Below are 23122 nucleotides of genomic sequence, written 5' to 3'. Positions count from 1 at the left end.
AGGAAGACTTGGAAAATTAGAAGATATGGGAGAAGAAAAAGGTGATTGTCAGAGGAAGCTTGAAGCTGTTTAAAAAAAGTCCTCTTTGCTTCCCTGGGATTCAGCTATTTTAAAGGATTTCAGTGCCAAGGAAATCTAGGAGCTGGGAGTTGAATACACGTGGCTGGTCTCACAGAGCAAACAGGCAGCTGGCCTCCAAGAAGGGATCTCACCCCACAGCGACGGCTTCCCGGCCCCAGGCCCACACGTGTGCTGGAAAATATAATCCTCCAAAGGCCAACCAGTGTGAAAACCCTTCAGCTAAAGAAACTGTCCCCGGTTAAGACGTCACACATGAGCGGGAGTAAAACACTGTCGATAACTGATGCCTCCACGTTCAACAGCTGATCAAGTCTGTTCCCAGAGGCACCGAAGGGAGGATACTTAAAGGCGAAAATAGGGGAGAGGAATGATTCCAAGTGCATGATTGAAAGACGACAGTATGATACCTGGAGGAGAGATGGGGGCGCCTTGGAGAGGGGGAAGGGCATCAGAGCACATCTAAGCGCCTTCCTGACTCTCAGTGGACAAGCCCTGTAGATGCTCATCGGGGGGTCGGGCACTTGGGAACCTTGAGCTGGAAAAGGCAAATTCTGTCTCCCAAGATCAGTTCTGGTTCTACGGGAAGATGCCACCCAGCAAGTCCGGAGCACAACCAATGAGGAATTCCTAAGATACAAACAAATACACGTGACTGGAGCTGGCAATTCCTCCAAATTTGTAAGCCCCTTGACGCTAGGTCTGCATCGGTTTTGTTGTGCAAAACATGGTTTCTCATCTGCCAGGCTGTCCAGGTAGAATTATCGTTGCCAGGTGAATTCTCCTAACATAAAAGAATAAGGCCTCAAGGAAAACTGTGTTTCTAACCAGAGTTTCCTATGGCTTACTCTTGCCTGACTTAAATCCCCATTCACTTCTCCACCCAACAAGCTTTGGAAAGGTTTATAGATAATAAACAGAAGCCACTTCACAGCTAATTTCCCAAATTAAATCCACCTCTTTCTCTCCTGGAGAACAATGCCTACTTCTGTTCCTTCCACAGGTACACAAAATTACAGACAGTCCTCCACCTGCCATGATAATGGATCCATGAAAAAAAAACCCTTGAAAACTTTCAGCTTCCTCTCTCAGAACAAACAACGTATGGAAATGGGGCAGTTAACAATTACCCTTCTTTTAAAAAAAAATGGTTCTGGGGCTTCCCTGGTGGCGCAGTGGTTGAGAGTCCGCCTGCCGATGCAGGGGACACGGGTTTGTGCCCCGGTCCGGGAGGATCCCACATGCCGCGGAGCGGCTGGGCCCGTGAGCCATGGCCGCTGAGCCTGCGCGTCCGGAGCCTGTGCTCCACAACGGGAGAGGCCACAACAGTGAGAGGCCCGCGTACCACAAAAAAAAAAAAAAAAAAAGGTTCTGACAAACCCAGGGGCAGGACAGGAATAAAGACGCAAACGTACAGAATGCACTTGAGGACACGGGGGGGGGGGGGGGGGGGGAGGGTAAGCTGAGACGAAGTGAGAGTGGCATGGACGTACATACACTACCGAATGTAAAATAGATAGCTAGTGGGAAGCAGCCACGTCGCAGAGGGAGATCAGCTCGGTGCTTTGTGACCACCTAGAGGGGTGGGATAGGGAGCGTGGGAGGAAGACACAAGAGGGAGGAGATATCGGGATATATGTATGCATATAGCTGATTCACTTTGTTGTACGGCAGAAACTAACACAACATTGTAAAGCAATTATCCTCCAATAAAGATGTTAAATTTAAAAAAAAAATTACCCTTCTTTAGCCTAAAGAGAATACTAGTGAGAAAAGAAAAAAAAAAGTCCACTGGAGGCTGAATGGGGGAGGCTGAGGCAAAAAAGCCAAGTTCTAGATAAACACTGGGGTCGTGAAGCCATCTGAAGTGTGATGGACGTTGTAGATCTTTGCCTTCCAAAAACACATATCTTTTTGCATTAGATTCCAAGAGGTTCATAAACCCTTTGGCGCCCACTCATGGACCCCAGATGTACAGAACCCCTGGCCTCGTTTCTAGAATTTACTCGACAATAGAATTGCCCATAGAGATGTATGCATGAAAGTGCTCTGTGCCACTTTCTTTATAAGAGCAAAAGAGTGTAAACACCCTAAAGGGCCATCAAGAGGGGACTAATTAGGGAAGATCATGGCCAAGAATAAGAATCCATGAATGCCCAGGAAACAAAAACCAAAATGTGTTATTAAGTGAGAAACACAAGGCACAGAATAACGGGCCAAGTATGATGGTATAAACATAATATTTCTGAAAGGAAACACAAAAACCTAGAAACAGTGTTTGTGTCTGAGATGGGAACCTAGACCGTAAGGGATCTGAAGGGATCTGAAGGTGGAAGAAAATTTACTTTTATTTGTAATCCATGTTATTACTTTCTTAAGTAATTAATTAAAAGAAAGCTAGCTGGAGAGAGAGAAATAGTTGAGGGGGGTGGGAGAGAGAGAGAGACAGAGAGAGAGACTGACTTAGCTAGACTGGTCTAGCTAAGTCCCAAAATATCCCCGGCCCTGAGAACAGTTGATATTGTAAAACGTTTGGCACCAGGACATACACAGGAAAGCACTCATAAATGCATAAATGCTTTCCCCAGCTCGGGCTGCTGGCGATGCTCAGAGCAGCCGGACCTCCTCTCCCACAGCATGGATTTTCTGGCTCTTCCTCTTGTTGAACCAATTATGGGACATTATAACAGCAGCGCCAACGTTACTTCTTAAAGGCTGATGTTACTCACTAACACCCATTAAACCCATCTCCGGGCTCCATTTACAGCTAGCTCAAGGGCAAATCCAGATGGTACAAATAACAGGTATTCAGACTTGATCTGCACAAGGCCAGTCATCAAATAGCCATTACCAGTTGTACAGTCTTCAACTGCCTGACAGCCACAGGTGTGCCCAGGTGGGAGGAACAGCAACCTTTCCAGAGGTGGCTTGGTTCCCTCGGTCTCTGCAAACCATCTCTGTGCTCCCCCAAAGGCTGCATTTGCCTCTGTATCTGAACAGTTAGCAACAACGACTGAGGGTTGCTTGGTAACCTGGTAACAGGCGATGCCTAGGTGTTTCTGAGCAGAGGACGGGATTGCATCGTCTCCCACGCAGTCTCTGCTCACGGCTCCACACTGGGGTGGCCAAGAAGATCCAGCAATCCTGGGAGACTTTCCAGGAAAGTCAACTGCCGCTGGCCCTATATTCCCATGGCCCCAGCGGAAAAGGTTCATCTCAAAGGGATCGCCCTTTTTACCTTTTTTTTTTTTTTGATCGATTGACAGGCACTGAACCTTCCCGCCTGTGGCCTTGAAGATTGAAAAAAATGGGATAGAATAAAATCTAGCCAATTTCTTCATCGTAGAGAAGGCTCAGAATTAGGAACGTAAATATGGCATTAGAGTGATTTGGGTATTTCTGTCTTATTAAAAAATATACTGGTCTGTAGTTTTCTTGTGATGCCTTGATATCCATTTGGTATCAGGGTATTACTGGCCTCAGAATAAATTAAAAGATGGTCCTATTCTTTTTTTTTTTTTTCCTTGCGGTACGCGGGCCTCTCACCGCTGTGGCCTCTCCCATTGCGGAGCATAGGCTCCGGACGCGCAGGCTCAGCGGCCATGGCTCACGGGCCCAGCCGCCCCGCGGCATGTGGGATCTTCCCGGACTGGGGCACGAACCTGTGTCCCCTGCATTGGCAGGCGGACACTCAACCACTGCACCACCAGGGAAGCCCTCCTATTCTATTTTTATAGCAAAAAAAAAAAAAAAAAAGAATCAGGACCATAATGTCTTCATAGCGGATCACAGGAGCTCCACGACAGGATAGCTGGGGAGAATGGAGAGAAAGCCTCCTGTCCCTGTGTTCCCATGACTCGGCATGGAAAATGACAATCTCTACTGGAGGATGGTGCCCCACGCTGGTCACTGGACAGCTCTTGACTCTCCAGTAAGAGGAGAACAGCAGACAGCACCGAGTGGTCCTGATTTGAGTATGAATGACAAGACTGACTGCACACAGCGGGCAGGTTTTCATGCTAACCCTCTAGTACTTGAGCTCACGTTAGATGGATTTTCGTTTCCCGATTACACCCCACATCCAAAGCGGTAGGCGGCAGTGAGCCGCAACCCAAGTGGAGAAGGTATTCGAGTTCTCCATGAATAATTCATGCAGGACATAAGCTGAACGCAGAGAACTGAGAACTGGCCGGGGCATCGCTGTAACTTTTGTACGTTTACTGTACCGCGGTCTAGAGATCACCTCTGCCGACACAGGGTGGAAAGAGCAAATTAACGTCCCAGCCCGGAAACATGAAAGGACTTTCTCCCTTAAATCACTAATGTGAAGACAGCGACTGGTCACCAGTCTGTTTCTCTCTGCCGCACCTAAGGGAGAACTCCAAGCGAGGCAGGAGACAGCCACTCTCAACATCCTTTGCCTGGTTTTAGTTCCCGAGTCTGAGATTTACAGAAGTGGGGAGGAGGAGGGACAAACGTTTCACAGTGTTGGTGGGGGGAAGGTGGCGCTTGCCCGCTAAACGTGGGACTTGAATAAATGCAAAGGAAAAAACAGGCATCCACCTCTCCTGGTGCAAACTGGTGCTTAAATTAGCCAACTGCCCTGGGTGAGCCATGACCGGGCAAGGAGCGGGGGAGTCCTACACGGAGACTGGAAACTGGCATAATCCTCTGAACTCCTTCTCAGGGGGCACTGGCCCAGTCTGCACTCCCCCGACAGAGATTCCGGAATTCCTACCCTATTCCTCTTGAGGGACGCACTCCCTCTAACTTAAGACAAAAGGCATGACTTTGCCATCAGTGTTTTCAGGTCTTCTGGCTCCAAACTCAATCAGTGAGAGCAACAGTCAGTTTCCCCAGATGGACCAAAAAGATGAAAGCCACGTAAATGGAAAGGAACATCCAGGGTCCGTCAGGGAGGCGGAGACAGAGGGACAGGTGCCCATCCACTCCAACCCAAACCAGCCCAGTCCCATCAGAGTGGCCCTTGCCCACTTGTCCAAGTTGGAAGAGCAAATCAAAAGGCCCTGTTACCTCCTGTGCACTAGGCAGGTGGTTTGCAGAACCAATGGGGAAGGAAAGCACGGGGCCAGACCCTGGCTCAGCGCCGTGCGACAGTGGGGTGGGTACTTTGCAAGGACAGGACAGAGCACCTGGCATTTCCCTGCCATCCCTCCTCCTGCCACCAGGCCTGAGTCTCCCCTGTCTCACTCGGCCCAGGGTCTGCAGCAGGGAGCTTGCCTGAAAGAAGCCCAGCTCTACCTATCCGGATGGAAAGTTCACTCTCGGGGAAGAACGGCCTGGGACCCTCAGCATCAGACTTCTTCATCAACGCAGGGTCGAGATTCAGTGCCAGGGCCATCTGGGGGTCTTCTGCTGCACCCTGAAACGAGAAGCAGGGGCATCACTGTAACACCTGTCTGCCTTCATTCCCCCGGCCCCTCCAGCTCCCGGCAGCCAAGGTGCTTTGCCCTTCTCTACCGAGAGCCCCGGGCCAGCCTAGTTCCCGGGCCAGACCCAGATGTCAGGCTGGGCTGAGTCAAGAGCAAGGCGACAAGCTTTCTGGCTGCAGAACTTTGAGGATGACAACAGCGGGACCTGAGGCCTCGGTGCTGATCCTAGAAATGGGAAAAACACACACTGGGAAGGATCAGGTCGAACATCAAAGCCCCCTCCCTCCATGATTCATCACCACTGGGCAGATGGCAGAAGGGACTCAGTTCCCCAACTGTCAAAAGAAGCCTGGAGGGCAGGTCCGCTCAATGGCAGCCTCGCAGCAGGAACCAAGGTCACCACCTCTCCAGAGATCAAAAGGGGACGAGAGTCAAACAAAAGCACCTCAAAGGAGGGCAACTGACAGTCGTGGAGGACACAGCACAGCTGGAGGCAAGCCGAGACAGCCTTAGATCACCACGTCACCCTTCTGCTTTGTACATAACCAGTCATTTTGACTGTTTTTGCATTAACTACGCGAAGTTTGATTTTGACCCCCATGTTTATTTAACAAATATTTATTGACTGCCAATGGTGTGGATACTTGGTGAACTAACGAAGTTCTAGCTCTTATGGAGCTTATGTTCCAGTGGAACACAGGAGGAGCAAACAAGTGAACCTACAGCGGGGCTGTGAGCTTCTCCTCCAAAGACATGGGCAGGAACCCTCTGACCCTAAGGGACGGTGAACAGGATCACCTCGATGGGGAAAGAAACAGCAGATGTTTTTTGAAAACCAGGCAAAAATAGTTCTAAACAGAAGTTTCCATTTAAAATGTGTGTCCCAGGACTTCCCTGGTGGCGCAGTGGACAAGACTCCGCACTCCCAATGCAGGGGGCCCGGGTTCGATCCCTGGTCAAGAAACTAGATCCCACATCCATGCCGCAACTAAGAGTTCACACGCCACGACTAAGGAGTCCACGAGCCTCAACTAAGGAGCCCGCCTGCCACAACTAAGACCCAGTGCAAATTAATTAATTAATTAATAATAAATAAACGTTGTGTCCCTAATAGGGGAGAGAAGAAGGCTTATTAATCCAATCACTGAAATCCATCTATTCATAAGCAAATACTAAAACTGTTTTCTTGGGTAAGTTTCATGAAGGAATCTCACAAAAGTTATGCCTGGCTGTGTCTTACACACACACACACACTCCTTTTCATATTCTTTTCCATTATGGTTTATCACAGGATATGGAATATAGTTCCCTTATAATGCACTTTAATAAGGGTACCGACACCTCCTTTAACTTTGTTTTAAATGGGAAAAAAAGCCTGGTGGTGTGGTTTGAGCTGCCCTCGTTAAAGTTCTTAGGACCCTCTGTAGAATCCTAGGGGCTGTGGGATTTCACCTGCTCTGTCACTGAGAGAGGCACCAAGAGAGGCAGACCGTCCCACTGTATGAGTCAAGGTTGACGCTGCAGATGGACGACTCTTGGGGACAGAAGGGACTTGGGGAAGGCCAGCGTCTCCCCCCACCCCACCCCCACTGAGTGACAGCTGGTGTCTGTGCCATGTGCCTCGGGCCACACAGTCGCAGCTCTTTGTTGTTTATAAGCTTTAATTATTTCTAATCCTACATCTCACGCTGACATCTGAGGAATCACTGCAGCCGTGAAAGACGTGTTTCGCTAGGAGAGTGCGTGCGTCGGCGGGTGTTTCTTCCTTTGTCTTGCTTCTTTTTAGAATGTGATTGATGCGGAGCTGGGGGAAGGATATGGAAAGAGAACCACTTCATTACAGCAGAGATCGGCCACCTTAATACGCTCAGGGCTGCTGCTTTGACGGGGGCCGATCAGGCGGGTGCAGCTGGGAGAGACCCTGGTTTTAATCGAGGACAGCAGTTTTCAACTGGGGTGTCTCTGTCCGCAGGGGACATCTGGCAGTGGGCGTCTTTGTATGTGGGCGTGGGGGAGAAGAAGGGTGTGGACACCTAGTGGGTAGAGGCCAGCGATGCTGCTAAAAGCCCCATGTCATGCAGGACGGCCCCCACCACAGAGGATGATGCGGCCAAATGCCAATAGTGCTGAAGTTGAGAAACCCTCTGCTTCAGAAAGATTTAGGACGATGAGGACCTCCCTGTATTGCTGGTCATGCTGAGAATGCACAGACCCTCTTTTTATTGTCAAGATAAGAATTTTCCCGCTTCCTCCAGGAAGCCTGCCTTTCATGTGTTTGGCAAACTTATATTAAGCATCAGCTGTGCACCAGAACCATTTTGGGTCCTGATGGTACAAAAAGCCAAGTCCCCTCTCCTCACGGATCTTCCAGAGACACACAAGAAACTAACAACAAATTATAAAGTCGAGGGCCAGGTCGGGATAATGTTGAGAAGAAAAACAAACTCATCGCCATAGTTACACAGGACAATTGTCATGTGTACCAGGTTCAAGCCCCATGCCAGGCATTCTTCTAGCATCCCCTAGCATCTCATTATGAAACTCAAAGCTGGAGGGCTCCTCCAGATACGGTGCTGAGGGAGGTCTCTCTGAGAAGGTGGTGTTTGAGTAGTGACCTGAACGGAAGGGAACAAGCCACACTGATTTCCGAAGATGGGGTTTCAGGCACGGAGCAGGAGAGCAAACACCCCACACCACGACCCCCCTGCTGGCCATATCCTTTGACCATTTCATCAACCTACATTCCGCTGGCTGTACTGCTTTATTTCAGTGCTGGGGGCGGGGTGTACTAATACGATCCCACCCCAGCTTCACTTAGAGGCTGCCTTTTAAAAAGCTGGACAGAACCCCAGCAGATCCCACTTGTACCCACCCCCGTCCTGGGCACTCGGTCCCACGTGTGGCCTTGGGAAGGGTGGGGCAGCTGTGCAGCGTGGGAGTGGCAGGGAACACCCACAGGGTGATGCCGGGGGGCAGCTTCTACGCCCCGGTGCTCCCTGAGCATCCCTGAGCCCAGGCACCGGCCAGCCTCCAGGGGCTCCTTTCAGACTCCCTTCAGGATTCCAACGTCCCCTTCCTCCACTCTCAACTGCTGACGAAGAAAACAGAGAAATACATCCCTTGGAATTTCAAGGAACAGCCCGGCAAGGGACACCAGCAGTGCCTTGATGGCTTTATCATAATGTCCATGATGTCGGGGGAGAGTCAGGAAGCACCTGCAGGGCCAAGGTGGCTCTCATCCCGCAGGCCTGACACCACCCCTCACTCCCTGGAGCCCTGTCTGCTCACGCGGCAAGGACACTGCAGGTGGACGGGATGCTGCATTGTTTGTTTGTTTTTTTACCAGAGCCTTAAATAAACGCAGCGTGGCCTGTGCAGGGGCCACCAAGTCCCCTGGGGGGGAAATTCCTTCTCTACATCTTCTTGCTTTGCTGAGCATGCCCCTCTTTACTTGATATCAACACTGTCTTTCACTTCTGAGGCTTTTTTTTCATCTCTGCAAAGCTCTTCCATCCGGGCTACCTCACTCAATCTTTGCAGCCCCGTTAAGGACAGCAAGGTGAGGGCGTGATCGCGTCCAGGGCAAACATCTGACTAATGCAAGCTGTTCTCGACTTTGCACCGCGTCCCTGAGAGCCCACTAGGCTGCCCATCGGCCGGGCAATGAGTCACTCTCCTTCCCCTGACTGTTTCATCTGAGTCCCCGGGACTCTGGGCGGCTCAGGGTTGCTGTGTCGTCTTGTAGCTCCCAAATGTCAAGGCACTGAAACACAGGCTGCTTCCCAAGCTACAAATCTCCCTCTCCTTTTGCATCACCTGCCCCCCACCCCCACCCCCCACCGAGTGCTTCCCCTGCCCTCCTCCCCCGTCCCCACCCAATCCTCCAAGTCCAGCTCGGTACAGAGAGCAGGGAGGGGGCTGCTGGGAGGCGCCGGGCGACGTCCATCCAGGGCCAAGGAACTTGAGATCATTGTTCTCTGGTGACTACTATTATTATTATTATTAATGGTTGGGGCAAATCCCTGCCTCAGAATAAACAGAGCAACTTCCACCCACTCTGAAAAGACAGCGCCAAGAGACGCGAGCTGGAAAAGCCTAGCACTTTCCAGAAGGAAAAGAGGGAGAGTGGAGAGACAGGGAAAGAAGGAAGAAACAAAATGAGATGGGAAGGGAGGAAAGCAGCCCTGCAATATGCTCGACGTGAAAGCAAAAGAACTTCGAAACCTAATATGTACGTCTCCCCCAACGAATAAAACCCAGATGCTGCTCATCAGTGTTTGCTGCCCCAGGAAGACAGCTGCTGGTTGCTGATGTTTCTACAGCCCCAAAGAAACGAGTCACAAAAGGACTGAAAACCTGGAGCGCAACCCGACAGGATGCAGGAGTCTCCAAATGAAATCGACGATGGCAACGACAGCCCCCCACGCAAAGCACAAATGGAAACTCTCCACGAGGTCCCGGAGCCCCGCAGGCCCTGCGGCCCCCAGAACTCAGGGCAACCAGCTGGATGCGTTCGCCCGCATCCCAAGAGCATCCTCCCCTACGCTCACCTGTCTCTGGTTCTTCTCTCACTGGGACATACCATTGCTGTTACCAGCCATCAGGGGAAGCAGAGCACATCAACCTCCGATACTCGCCCACGTGCTCGTGGCAAGCTTGACCTCCGCCGGACCCACACAGGCACACCCTCTATCATGCTGATTCAGGCCACGGGGGGTCCTCCGGGATGTCTCTGCGCCTCCCTGTCCCTGTGAAGAGCAGTCTCTTTAACTGAGCTTTGTCAGGGGGCCACAGGTCCCTGATGAAGAGCAAAGGGAAGGTTCGCAGGATTCACTGGTGGCCCCTGCCAGCCACACACAGCCAGAGCAAGGCGGGTGCTCCACCCCAGTGGGGAAGCCGCAGCGCGCCCCTGCCCTGGGGAACCAGGCGCACTGATGCTGGGGGGGGGGCGCTGGCAGCCCCGAGCAGACTTTGTCTTCTCCCCCCACTGCCCCACCAGCTGCTGCCTCTGCCTTTCCCACTTAACCCAGACACACAGGGTGACAGGAACCAGTGGATGCTGTTTTCATTACTAAGAAATTGCAATAATAATGACACTCATACCACGACCTGAAATTATTTCACATAATGGAAAAAAAATTAAATGACGCCCCTGATCACCAACCGGAATATGGATAATGCTTACATAATAGATGACCTTCTCTCCCGGGGAGGCTGGTAGCGCCCTGCTGCCCGGGGCCGGGCGGGCACGGGGCGGTGAGCGGCCGGCCTCACAGCAAACAGGGACACAGAGTGACAGAGGGGACAAGTAGCTGCTGTCTTCCCTGCCTCGTTTGCCTACACACTGAGGGATCCCGGGTCATAGCCAGGAGCCCTAAAGACAAGGAGGACAACCCAAAGTCCTTGGTCCCTACTGGTTTGGGAAGCACAGTTCATCGTCTGAGAGCACTAAGATTGCACCCCAACCCAGCTCCGCCCCTTCTCCCTACAGTAACAGCATGACGTCCCGTCCGTTGCCAGTGAAGCAGGTTTTCAAGCTTCTAATTGTTCCATCCTTGATGCTTTTAAAATCCTGGATGAGGAAGTCTGAGCTCCCTCCTCCAGGAAGCCTTCCTGGATAAACCCAGCCTAGTCGGGATTAAATGCGCCTCCCTCTCTGTGCTCCCCTGACATCCCACATGTTTCCCTCATCAAATTTGCCAAACTGCACAGTAACTCTCGGTTTCCTTGGCTATCTCAAAATCATGAGATTCTGAAAGCAGGAGCTGTGTCTTCCGGCTCTCCTATGAGGGCCTAGCACAGCGTCCGGGGCCCAAGAACTCAGTGAATTTACAGGAATGAGCGATACTACAAAACCTCCAAAATGAGAGGGGAAATGTTGTATAACACAGAAGACAGAGATCCGGGTAAACACAAAATGTTTAGGCCGTAAGAAAGAAGGCAAAGGGGATTACTGCAGAGACGGCAAGAAAAGGCTTAGAAGTATCAGAGTTTCCAGGTAACGGCAAAAAGCATGACTTTCTACCCAGCGCCAGCTTCTCTCCCCTTGATGATTGTGTAAGACCCTCAACGTCAGCCCTGAGACCACATGGGGAAGGGCAGCCACCTACCCTGTGAGTCTCTACCCAAACGCTCCAACTCTACTCCCCTTCCTGGCACAAATACTCAGAGCGGGGCAGCCCAGCTCACTTCCCGGAAGGTAAGATCTTTCCACCCCGAAGCCCAGGATCCCACCAAGGCCACATCTTTCAGCTCCCTCCCCATCTCCTCCACGACCTCAGCCTAAAGCTTCCCAAAGGCAAAGTTAATTACAGAATTCTAGTTATGTTTAAGCTATGTAAGTATGCTATTACTCAGACTATCTTTTCAGGGGCAAACCCTTCTATTTCTGATGCCAAATTACTATTCATAATCAAGCCTATTTAATCACATACAACAGATTCTAAAGCACCACACAGCTCTCTCTGCAAAGGTACAGCTCCCTGAGGGTCTGCAAAGATAGCCCTCCAATCGCTGCTCCACGTAAGTGGCTCTGTGCTGCGCTCCAAAGAGCCAGGTTGCCGACTAGCATGGTTGACAGAGAGACGGCGAGTGGCAGAGTTTTCCAAAGCATTATGCTTTTTCTTATAACTCAAAATATGACTTTTCCTTAAAACAATAATATAAATCTAAATGAACGCAAATACCTAAGTACAATGAAGTATTTTCTTTCTAATCCTCAATGATTATCCTTAATCCTAGAAGTCATTAAAATATATCTATAAAATCCACACTGACACACTACTATATATAAAATAGGTAACTAATAAGGACCTACTGTGTAGCACAGGGAACTCTACTCAATACTCTGTAATGGCCTACATGGGAAAAGAATCTTCAAAAGAGTGAATATATGTATATGTATAACTGATTCGCTTTGCTGTACACCTGAAACTAACACAATATTGTAAATCAACTACACCCCAATAAAAATTAATAAAAAAAAAAAATCCAGGCTGACCCTTTTCTGGCTTCTTAATATTTTGAGAACCCCCCCAGCTGGTCTTTCCAGGCAACTTTTTCTGACCTCTGTTATCCTTTTGGAGAATATCATATTCCCCCAGAAATCTGCTAAAAGGCAAGATTTCTCTTCCCAGGAAAAACAATGCATGCATATCAGACACTTATTGTTGGTAACAAAATACCCCAAAACTTAGTGCCTTAGAACATCAATAACTATTATTGCTAGATTCTTCTCCATGAGGCCTGCGGTCCTCCAGCAAGCTAATTGGGCTCATTCATATGGCAAACTCCGGTTTCAGGGGCAGCAAGAGAAGGAAACATCCGATGTCAAGTGCTACAGTCAAGTCTCTGCTTGCATCACATTTGGTACCACAGCAGGTCAATGACCATCCAGATTGAAGGGATGGATAAACCAACTGTACCTCTTGTTGTGTGTGTGGGCGGGCAGGGGGGAGGGGTGGGGTCCAGGGTCACGTGTCATCGTATGGATAACAACAGGGGGAGAATTTGTGGCCGTTCTTGCAAACAACCACAGCACGTAGGCACAGACAGACAAAACGCAGCCCTCTGGATCCATGGGTGAAACTCAATCTCACACGCCTAAAACAGTGCTTCTCCAATGGGGACCCAAGGACATATTCGCAGAGGTCAGAAAGTTTTCTATAAAATTTTTTTAAGTTTGTATTTTCACTTAAACTATAATCGAGGGCTTCCCTGGTGGCACAGTGGTTAAGAATCCACCTGCCAATGCAGGGGACACGGGTTCGAGCCCTGGCCCGGGAAGACCCCACATGCCGTGGAGCAACTAAGCCCGTGCGCCACAACTACTGAGCCTGTGCTCTAGAGCCCGTGAGCCACAACTTCCGAGCCCACGTGCCACAACTACTGAAGCCTGCGTGCCTAGAGCCCGTGCTCCACAACAAGAGAAGCCACCGCAATGAAAAGCCCGCTCGCTGCAACTAGAGAAAGCCCGCACACAGCAACAAAGACCCAACACAGCCAAAAATAAACACAAATAAATAAATTTAAAAAAATAAAAATAAGCTATACTCAAAAGAAAAAATAATAACACCACAGTCTGAATCACCAGGGTGGCCTCTTTATAACCAAATCCTACCGCTGGATTTCAGTGCCTTTGTTGGCCTTTGTGTTTATGACGGAGCAGGGACCGAGCAGTACTGCTTCTACTGTTGAGGGCTGGCTCAATGGACAGATGATCCTGGGAGCCAAGCTCAGGCCAAATACCTTCGTGAAGCCCTGTGTAGATGGGGGAGGTTCCCAAGTAGTTCTAGGACAGCGGGAGAACTGACTCCTTCCAGCAGTGTTCCTGGGACAGACCGGCCAGAAGCAACGGCAGCTGATGGCGGCAGTCAGCACCCCTGGCTCTTGGAATTGGTGGTTTATTTTGGGCAAAACCTCATCTGTCACATCACACAAATGTTGTTGGTTTTGATTTGATCGGTTTTGTTGTTTTGATATGAACTGACATGTTTTGGTTTCATGACTGGGGAACAGCCAGAAGCGTAAGGACTAACATATACCTTAACGTCGTGCTCGTGCACGTTCAGGCTTACAAATGCGTCTATGATGGGACAGTCAAACTAGCTCGAATCAACGCTGGGACTGTGTGAGCTTTACTTCCTTTCAAATGAATACGTACGTTGCGTCAAACGGGGAAAAAAACACTGGTCTACAGGGCGAAACAATGGGTTCTCCTCCTCTGGGTTTCCCGCCGTATCAACTCTCCTTCAAACTACAGCAAGGCCTGCCTTCCCTTCTCTAAAACTGAGAACTTAACGGTACACAGTGACCCAATGATGGGTTTTCTATGCTCAAAATAATGGAGACTGTTGAAACCACAACTCTCTGGGCCTCCCGTAGCCAAAGCAGCGTGCTGACCGAGACACCACACACACTTCTGTGTGTGGACAAAAATCTCCTGAATGACCCCTGTTGTCCTGAGCAGGCATTTCCCAGGGTCCCCTGTTCCTGGAGATGATCCCAGAGAAAGGATTCCACGGATAAACGCAGAAAACTTGAGAACGTCCGTACAGAAGAGATGAAGACTCTTAAGTCCCGCAGCAAAGAAGTGGTTCTGTTTAAACCTGCATTTCCCATACTGATTTGGCCACACACAGAACTTATCAATATTCAGCAGATGAAGCTTTAAGGGAAGAGTGCTCAAAGCAATTCTCTTCTGTTCCCAATGCTCAGAACATTCAGCAAAATACTTCTGCTGCTTACACTGGAATATGATCATATTTATCCAGAAAAAAATCAAAAGGCTGGATGAGGTATCTTGGCCTCAAATATTATCACTTTCACAAATACAGGTCTGCTGATCATCCTTAAAGATGAGTCAGTAGAATGTACTGTGTGTGTGCTTCTCCCCCTGCAGTCACACCAGCTGGATATTATGAAAACCAAGAAGGTAATTATTCTATAAAACGCAGCCCTTCCTTTTTTTTTTTTACGACTATAAATAATAGTAACAAAATAATAATTATATATATATATATTTTTTTTAAAACAGTCAGTGCTGGAAAAGAGATCTTTACCAGAGCACCGCTGAGGAGAAAAAAACTAATGTTTCTGGCTCATCACCAATATATAGCTTTGACAACCATAAAATCATAAAACGATTTTTCTTAACTCTAGGAAGAAGAGAGAGAGCAAAAGAGCATCTGTAAGACAGTCACGACCCACAGGATGAACTGATTACTCAAGAGGCCTCTTCCCATAAAATTCTGGTGAGGAATCAAAGTACTAAAACAATGCAACACCAGATCCAGGGTGAGCTGAGGCAGAGAAGATGGAGTGGGTTGGAAAGAAGTATCCTTGGTATTGACCCCAATGTTTGCACAAAGCCTCTTGTCTATCCCGTGCTCAGCTTCTAACCGCCTTTTCTTGTATTGTCACACTCGATCCTCAGTATCTTTCTGTGACGCAGACAGACAGCGTCATTAACCCAATTATGGGCTCAACCGTTGCACCCCTACCCTACCCCAGCCCCGCTAAAATTCATAGGTTGAAATCCTAACCCCCAGTCCCTCCGAATGGTCCTCTATGTGAAGATGGGCTCTTTAAAGAGGTAATGAAATTCAATGCAGTCTTTAGGTCGGATCTAATTTAACATGACTGGTGTTCCTGTAAGAAGAGGAAATCCGGACACACACATGCGTGGAGAGAAGACGGTGTCAAGACACAGGGACAAGATGGCACCTACAAGCCAAGGAGGGGGGCCTAGAACAGACCCTTCCCTCATCACTCTTGGGAGGAACCGACCCTGCCATCACCTTGATCTTGGCCTTCCAGCTTCCAGAACTGGGAGGCAATAAATACCTGTTGTTTAAGCCACGCAGTCTGAGGCAGTTTGTTACGCAGCCCTAGCAGACGAATACACGCCCCTACTTTACATTTGAGGGAACTAAGTCATGAAAGCTCAGGACCTAACATTACACTACTCATCGGAGGTATGAGCAAGACGTGAACCCAGAACTTTGGATTCCAAATCTCCCTACTCCTCCCACCACCATGCTGTGATCCACCAGGGATACACTAAGACATGGGGGAGGGGACTTCAAGAAGCAGCCCCACCCATATCAACCCAAAGGGTGTGCGTGGGAATGCACACATTAGGTGCCAATGTGTGAGTTGTGAGCCAGCACATTCAGCGGAGAGAGCTGCTGACCAGGGTCTACAGCCCAAAGAAAGCCGGCTGGGAAAGGTGGAATCAGGGGCCAGTTAGTGACTCCAAGGAGGGCGCGGAGGGGAGGGAGAGGCTCTGGAAGGGGGTGGAAATCCCTGTGCATTTTTATGCTAAGGAGCTAGTGTGCAAACGGCAGGCAAACCACTTCAAAACAGAAGCTGTGGCTTTGAAGAACGTGCTTGATTTTTTTTTTTTTTTTTTAATGGGGCTTCATCCAAAGCATCACTCTGCTTGGAGTGGAATTAATTATTCAGCTGATCTGGGCTTGATGAGGGCTTGGCCGCTGAGAAGGGTTGGAAGCAGCCTGCTTCTAAGGAATTTTTTTCTGCTTCCTGCTGTGGGTACCTGGGGACCAGCAGCTTCCCCTTTTCTCTCTTTTCCAAGCCTCAGTCCCAGAGCAAACAGCCAAGCTGAGACACACAGCAGGCCCATACAAGGTCTCAGCTGCTGCACAGCAAATTACCACAAATTCAGGGCTGAAAGCAACACTCGTTTCTTATCGCTCAGTTTCCACGGTTCAAGGATCCAGGAAGGGGTTCAAATGGGTCCTTTGCTCAGAATCTCACTGGGATAAATTCACGATCACAGCCAGAACTTCCCTGGTGGGGCACTGGTTAAGAATCCACCTGCCAGTGCAGGGGACACGGGTTTGAGCCCTGGTTCGGGAAGATCCCACATGCCGTGGAGCAACTAAGCCCGTGCACCACAACTACTGAGCCTGTGCTCTAGAGCTCACAAGCCACAACTACTGAAGTCCACGTGCCACAACTACTGAGACTGCGCGCCTAGAGCCCTGTGCTCCGCAACAAGAGAAGCCACCGCAATGAGAAGCCCGCGCACCACAACGAAGAGCAGCCCCCGCTCGCCGCAACTAGAGAAAGCCCGCGCGCAGCAACGAAGACCCAATGCAACCAAAAACAAAATAAATAAATAAATTTATTTAAAAAAAAGAAAGATCACAGCCAGCTGGGGCTGAGATCCCATCTGAGGCTCTCATCCAAGCGTGCTGGTTCTTGGCAGAATTCAGTGTTTTGCAGATGAAGGACAGAGGTTCCCATTTTCTTGGTGGTGGTGCTGGGGACTCCTCCCAGCAACCAGAGACCACCCTCAGGTCCTTGCAGGCAGCCCCCACTGTGGGCAATTCACAGCACGGCTACTGGCTTCTTCGAGGTCAGCAGGGGACGACACTGTCTCACTTCATATCCCTCTGACCTCAAGAAGGGCCAAGACACTCTTTTAAAGGTTCACCTGATTAGGTCAGGCCTACCCAGGATACTCTCCCTATTGATGAACTAGAAGTCAACCGACAGAGGAGCTGAGCAGTAAGTAATGGCAGTGAAACCCCACCGAGGGGAGGGGACCCCATGGCGCGCACACCAGGGGGTGCGACTCAGAGGGGCCGTCTCGGGATTCCACCTCCCACAATCCCTGTAGTGCAAAACTCTCTCTAACATCCCTATCACCCCAAGATTTCTAGAGTCTAAATTTTCCCTTCGATGACTACATCGGAAGCCATACATTACGGACAAGATTTAGTGCTCCACCAGTTCTTTGTAGCACAAAGTCTCCATCAAAGCCCCAACCTCATACAACACATCTAGTATCTTCTGGCTCATCAATAAACCACGGCAAGGCGGTGGCATATTCCAGGGGTTCCACCAGGCAGAGGCTTCGGCTCAGCCATCAATGCGGAAGAGACCAGTGGTGGCCACAGGGCCAACTGATCCAGTAGGTACAGAAGTGTAGAGCCCAGCACCCATTTTCAGGGCCCCCCCCCAGAATGTTTTAATTTCTTTTAAAATAAGAAGAAACGAATAATAATGAAACATACTAACGAATCCAGCCTGGATTATATTCATCTTTATGCCAACATAGCTATAAAATAGAATCTTCCATCTTTTTTTTTTGGTGGAGGAAGGGGTCCACGAAGATGAAAGCTCCTAAGGCCCCCAAAGGTCCAAAGGTGGGCCTGGCAGTGGTGCCCCTTCAAGGTACACATGGGTTTTCCTTGCACAGTCCCACAGTGACTCCAGAGGGCATCTGACCCTCCCTCAGAAAGAGGACTCAGGCAAGCCCGGGGTCCTACAGTGCTGACCTTTGGACTAAGTGAATTGAAAATACTAAGTGACAAAGCAGGATAGATCCCCGGCCACTGCAGGACAGTGCTGATACGCTAATTAGTCTGATGGGAACGTATCAGCCTGAAGTTGTAAACACGGGGCTAACGAGGTCTGGTCCCTGGATGAGCCCCATGGTTATGTCGGAGACCTAACGACCATCAACCACCTCGCGGCTGGGAGCGGATGGCCTCCAGCGGGACGTGAGGACACAAACGAGGCGATTAAAACCCTCCTCACACGCCAGGAAATGGGCATAGGACTATTTATTATGAACAATGTCAAGAGATCATCTCATTAAAAAAGAAACCGAGAGAGGAGAAAATTGAGCGTGTCACTCGGTGTCAGAGGTAAGTATTAAGGTGACACTTGGGCATTAAGATGGAAGGGGCTAGAAACATACCAACACGAGCTGGGGGAAAGAAAGGACGGAAAGATGCCAAGATGGATAAAAGCATAAAGAAGAGGGCGAGGCTGAACGGGTGAAAAGGAAACCGGATGGACAGTGGAAGATGCAGGAAGAGGCAGGGGTGTCATCCCCCGCTAGAGCAGCGACACTGGGTCACACAGGGAGCTCTGTTATTAACAAACTTCAACTCTTGCTCGAGAAACAAGGGGATTCAGACTGGACAGTCCCTGAGGCCTGTTCTACACCCAACCTTCTAGAAATCTATAAATTTCTAGTTCCAGACAAAGACATCAACTCTCACGCCATGGAAGACAGAATCCCACCAACTATCCCTCCTCCGCACCCTAACTTTCCAAGCCGCTGAGACAGTGCATCTTAAGGAAGGCTGCAAGGTGGGACTTCACCCCAGATGGATCAGGGTGACAACCCAGCAGAGGGCAACAGCGCAGCCACTCCAGACCCTCAAGGGCGTCTCCCTGGGCCGGGGGCGGGCACCTCTCACTGCAGCACGTAGCAGGGCTGCCGCTTCTCAGGTAGAGGCTCCTCGTGGGAACGTCACACCCAGTGGGTGCTCGAGAGGAAGAATGCCCATCTCTTCCGAGGATGGATTCCCCCGGCTTCAACGCGGAGCCTGAAGAGAGGAAAATGTGACGCCCACACAAGCCAGCCCAGACTCTCTCAGACAAGGGCGTTTCTCCCCTGAGGACGATCTGTAGATAACTCCCTCCGCATCACACAGGGAAGCCGGGGAAGGAGCCACACGTGAAAGATGTGGACGTCTTGAAGGTGATATTGCATCTAGATATTCACGGACCTGCTACAGTTAGATACTACACCTTTTTACTATAGAGAAAGCACCCTGCCAAGAGGAATATGCATATACAAGTGTGTGTGTGTGTGTGTGTGTGTGTGTGTGTGTGTGTCCCTGTTATTTGGAAGACCCAGATAGAAATATATCATGGCAGAAGTCCTCAAATTGGCCTCCACATCCGAGTGCCCTCCTGGGAAGGAGGCCAAAGGACTGATGTGTCCCCTGACAGAGGTGGACTAATTTAGGAGAGAAAAATCACAAGCATCCCTTCCCAAACTAGAAAAAGAATCCACATGGAAAGCTCCAACACAGAGGAAAGAGCCTTTTGCAAAAACAAAACAAAACAAAACCACAAACCCATCACAGGTAAAAGGTACTGACTGCCTTTCTCCACCACGTAGCCACAGGTGGAAAAATATAGGAGGCATTCACACTATACACCTTCTGAGTGGATGCAGGAGGCCAGCAGACCAGCCCCGGATTAACGAGAGAGCCGGCTGGAGAGACAGTCACTGCCAGGATATGAGAGACACGAGGGAGGGTTAACCGTGTCCTGGTCCCTGGAGCACACATCTAAGGCGAGCGCTTTCCTCTGCCTGCCCGGTTCTTTTTCACCTGCAGCTGTTTGTTGCTGTTGCCCTCCCCGAGGGCAACGGAGATCATTCAGACCCCCTCCCCCCCACCCTCCCCCTCCTCCTCCTGTCGGCCTCATCCCTCCTCTAACCTGTAACATCCTCCTGCTTGCCCCGGGCACAGGGATGGGGAAAAAAGATTAATGTGCTCTCTGGGGGGAACCGGAAAGCAATACTGGGATTTGGCAGTAGAAGCAAATGCATATCTGGAAACTTAGCTGTTGCCCAAGAAACCCCATGAGCTACAGGGGCCGCAGGAAGGGAAGGCATGTGTTACTGAATTTAGACGGGCGCCCCTGTGCAGGTAAATACAGAGAGCCTGAGGCTCAGTGCAAGAAACAGTTTGAACCCATCATTGCAACCCGGCTGCTTGCTGTTCTTTGTCTCTTTTCCCCCCATTTCTTATTGTCCCCGCCCAGGACAATTGTGTGGAAGGAAGGACGTGAGAGACTGAAGGGCCACTGGCCCGGCTTAAGGTCACACGGAGGAAAATGACTAATGGGCTGTCAGGTCCCCTCAGCCATGCCTACTGCAGCCCACCTGCCTCCGCCCAGATCCACCTGGCCTGTGGGTGCAGGTGGGAGGGCGGGGCCGAGGGCCACGTGATGTCCACAGAGGCCCCGCCTTCCACCCAACTTTCTCACCTTTACATTTGCAGTACTATTTTTTTTTTTTTTGCAGTACGCGCACCTCTCACTGTTGTGGCCTCTCCCGTTGTGGAGCACAGGCTCCGGACGCCCAGGCTGAGCGGCCATGGCTCATGGGCCCAGCCGCTCCGCGGCACGTGGGATCTTCCCGGACCGGGGCATGAACCCACATCCCCTGCATCGGCAGGCGGACTCTCAACCACTGCACCACCAGGGAAGCCCTGCGGTACTATTAATTTGGGCTGGTAATCAGGAGCTTATGACAGGTGACAAGCCATTCATCAGAAGCTACCGCATTCTGGTCCCAGCTACACTGCACTAATACAGGATTTCCCTTTTATGCCTGAAACAAAGAAAATCCTGAGCATATGTGCTGTCGGACTGCCAGACAGGCAGGGAAGAGAAGCCACTCATAAGACAAAATATATTACAGCCCCATCAGCTTAATATCTACATGAGAAACCCAGCTTTGACATCTCGCTGAGGGCAAACTCGCTGATGAGAATTAAGTCAGCTGTAACACACCAGGATTTGCCCCAGAAGGCTCTTGTTCTATGCCTATTAAAAAGGCGACTGGGGGATTAGCTAAGAGAACAGCAATCCAGGGGGGCCTGAGTCAAAGGACTATGAGTCCTGGGGTCACGCAGGGCTTCTAAGCTCCCCAGGCGGGGAGGGGAAGCTTCCCCATCAAAAGCGAGGCAGAGAACCAATGGAAACTCACTTCTGAAAGGACTCAGGCAAGCTCACCTCAGGGGGCCCAGCATCCTCGGAGCCCAGCCCGCTGGGCTCTGCTCCGTGCTCCCCGCACCACTGCACCTCGTCGGGATGCTTGGGACTCAGCATCCCCGCCCACCTCTCCAGGGTGCAGGACACAGGCTGGCCGTCGGCCGGACCTGCCCTGCGCTGCTGGATGGTAAAAACTGAGAGGCTGACTGTCCTGCCTCGGAATCACCCAGACCTTTTGTTCGCTCACATTCTGTGCTTTTTGGTCAATCCTTGCTTTTACCCCAAGAGGGAGGTGGGAGGTGGGAGACGATAAAACACGGTGTGTTGGCTTGCCTTCTAGGGCCACCTCTCAGGACAGATTTGGGAATTGGTTGAGAGCTTGAGTTAAAGTGAGATTTCTGGTAGCCAGTTACCTCTAGAATCTGCTTAGAGAGGTGATGGAGGTGTGTATTCACCAGCCCTTGCGCACACGCACACATTCTCATTTTCTATCTCTGAAAATCAGTTTATTTCTCAGGCGGCAAAGAAAGAAGTTCTAGGTGGCTTGTTCAGCTGTGCCTCCTACAGGAAACGGCACAATGCCCCGATTTTAATGAAAATCGCAGCCCTTTATTCCCAAACCCCTACCGACTGAGAACGTGCTTTTTCCTGTCTTCCATCCAGATGGAGAGCAAACATACAGATCACGAGAGTGAGAGCGCCACCGGCCCTTGTGATCAAGAGCTCTCCGAGGAGCTCTGAGTGGAGCAGAGAGCAGATGGGCCGTGGTTCCAAACAGCTCGAGTCCAGCCTGGGCCGGAGCAGAGTGTGAGGGCCGCACCTGTGGGGCAGGCTCTTCCCTCCCCAGAAGGCGGACCACCCCGCCCCGGAGGAGGACGGCTGTTAGGAGCCCAGGGCCCCCTGAATGGGCTTCCTCACCCCAGGATAACTGGGCACAAAACACCTGAATGGGTTCACAGTTTGTTTAACTAAAGAAGAGAAGCCAGAGGCAGTGAAGGGGCTGCAGACCTCCCATGAAGCCATTTGGGGAGATAAGATTTTATCTGCAAAGCATCTGTGGTTTGCATAAAGGAGCTGAAATCCGACTCAGGGACACAGAGATCCGAGTTCTGACTGCAACCTGCGGGGACTTGAGTGTCCCTCTAGGATGAGAAGAAAGACATTTATACGGGTTTAGCAGGACGCCTCGCATGCGATAAGCCCTCAGTTAATAGTAGCTGTATCATCATCAACGTCCTCATTATTACACGCAATACTATTACTGGGACTGTCATAGCGGTGGAAACACAAGGAAGGGGAAAAGATGGCCTCGCTATAGTTTGTCAATCACTAGACCTAAGTGAGTGGATAAAAGTGTGTCCCAAGCAGAACAGAAAGAGACATTTTACGATTATCGGCCACTGCTTTCTCCTTACGCCGTGGGCGCCAACCACCGTGGGCTGTCACCACAGGAAAGTGGACGGTGAGAACCAGTGGGCAGAAGGGGGTGGAGGAAAGGGCCCGGAGCCGCCCCGGTTTGGCCATTACCTTATAGATTGCGCCCCTCCACCCCGACCCCGACCCTTCCGTTTGACAGATTCATTCTGTGGTCTCCCCGT

The 23122-nt window shown here is 50.4% G+C and overlaps 1 protein-coding gene across 12 annotated transcripts in view; it reads right to left on the bottom strand.

Annotated features, from left to right (window-relative positions):
- SLC39A11 (solute carrier family 39 member 11) overlaps positions 1–23122 on the bottom strand; it is a 411239-nt gene that overhangs the window by 225722 nt on the left and 162395 nt on the right. For 9 of the 12 annotated variants that reach the window (XM_067715804.1, XM_067715802.1, XM_067715793.1 and 6 more), the window contains one exon: positions 5320–5461. In XM_067715804.1, coding sequence (XP_067571905.1) covers positions 5320–5461 — 142 coding nt within the window. The remainder of the gene's footprint in view (positions 1–5319; positions 5462–23122) is intronic. The other 3 variants (XM_067715795.1, XM_067715798.1, XM_067715799.1) reach the window with 1 other exon arrangement.

Source organism: Pseudorca crassidens, chromosome 19 (genome assembly GCF_039906515.1).
Source record: "Pseudorca crassidens isolate mPseCra1 chromosome 19, mPseCra1.hap1, whole genome shotgun sequence".
Lineage (NCBI taxonomy): Eukaryota > Metazoa > Chordata > Mammalia > Artiodactyla > Delphinidae > Pseudorca > Pseudorca crassidens.
This window is presented reverse-complemented; position numbering and strand designations above follow the sequence as displayed.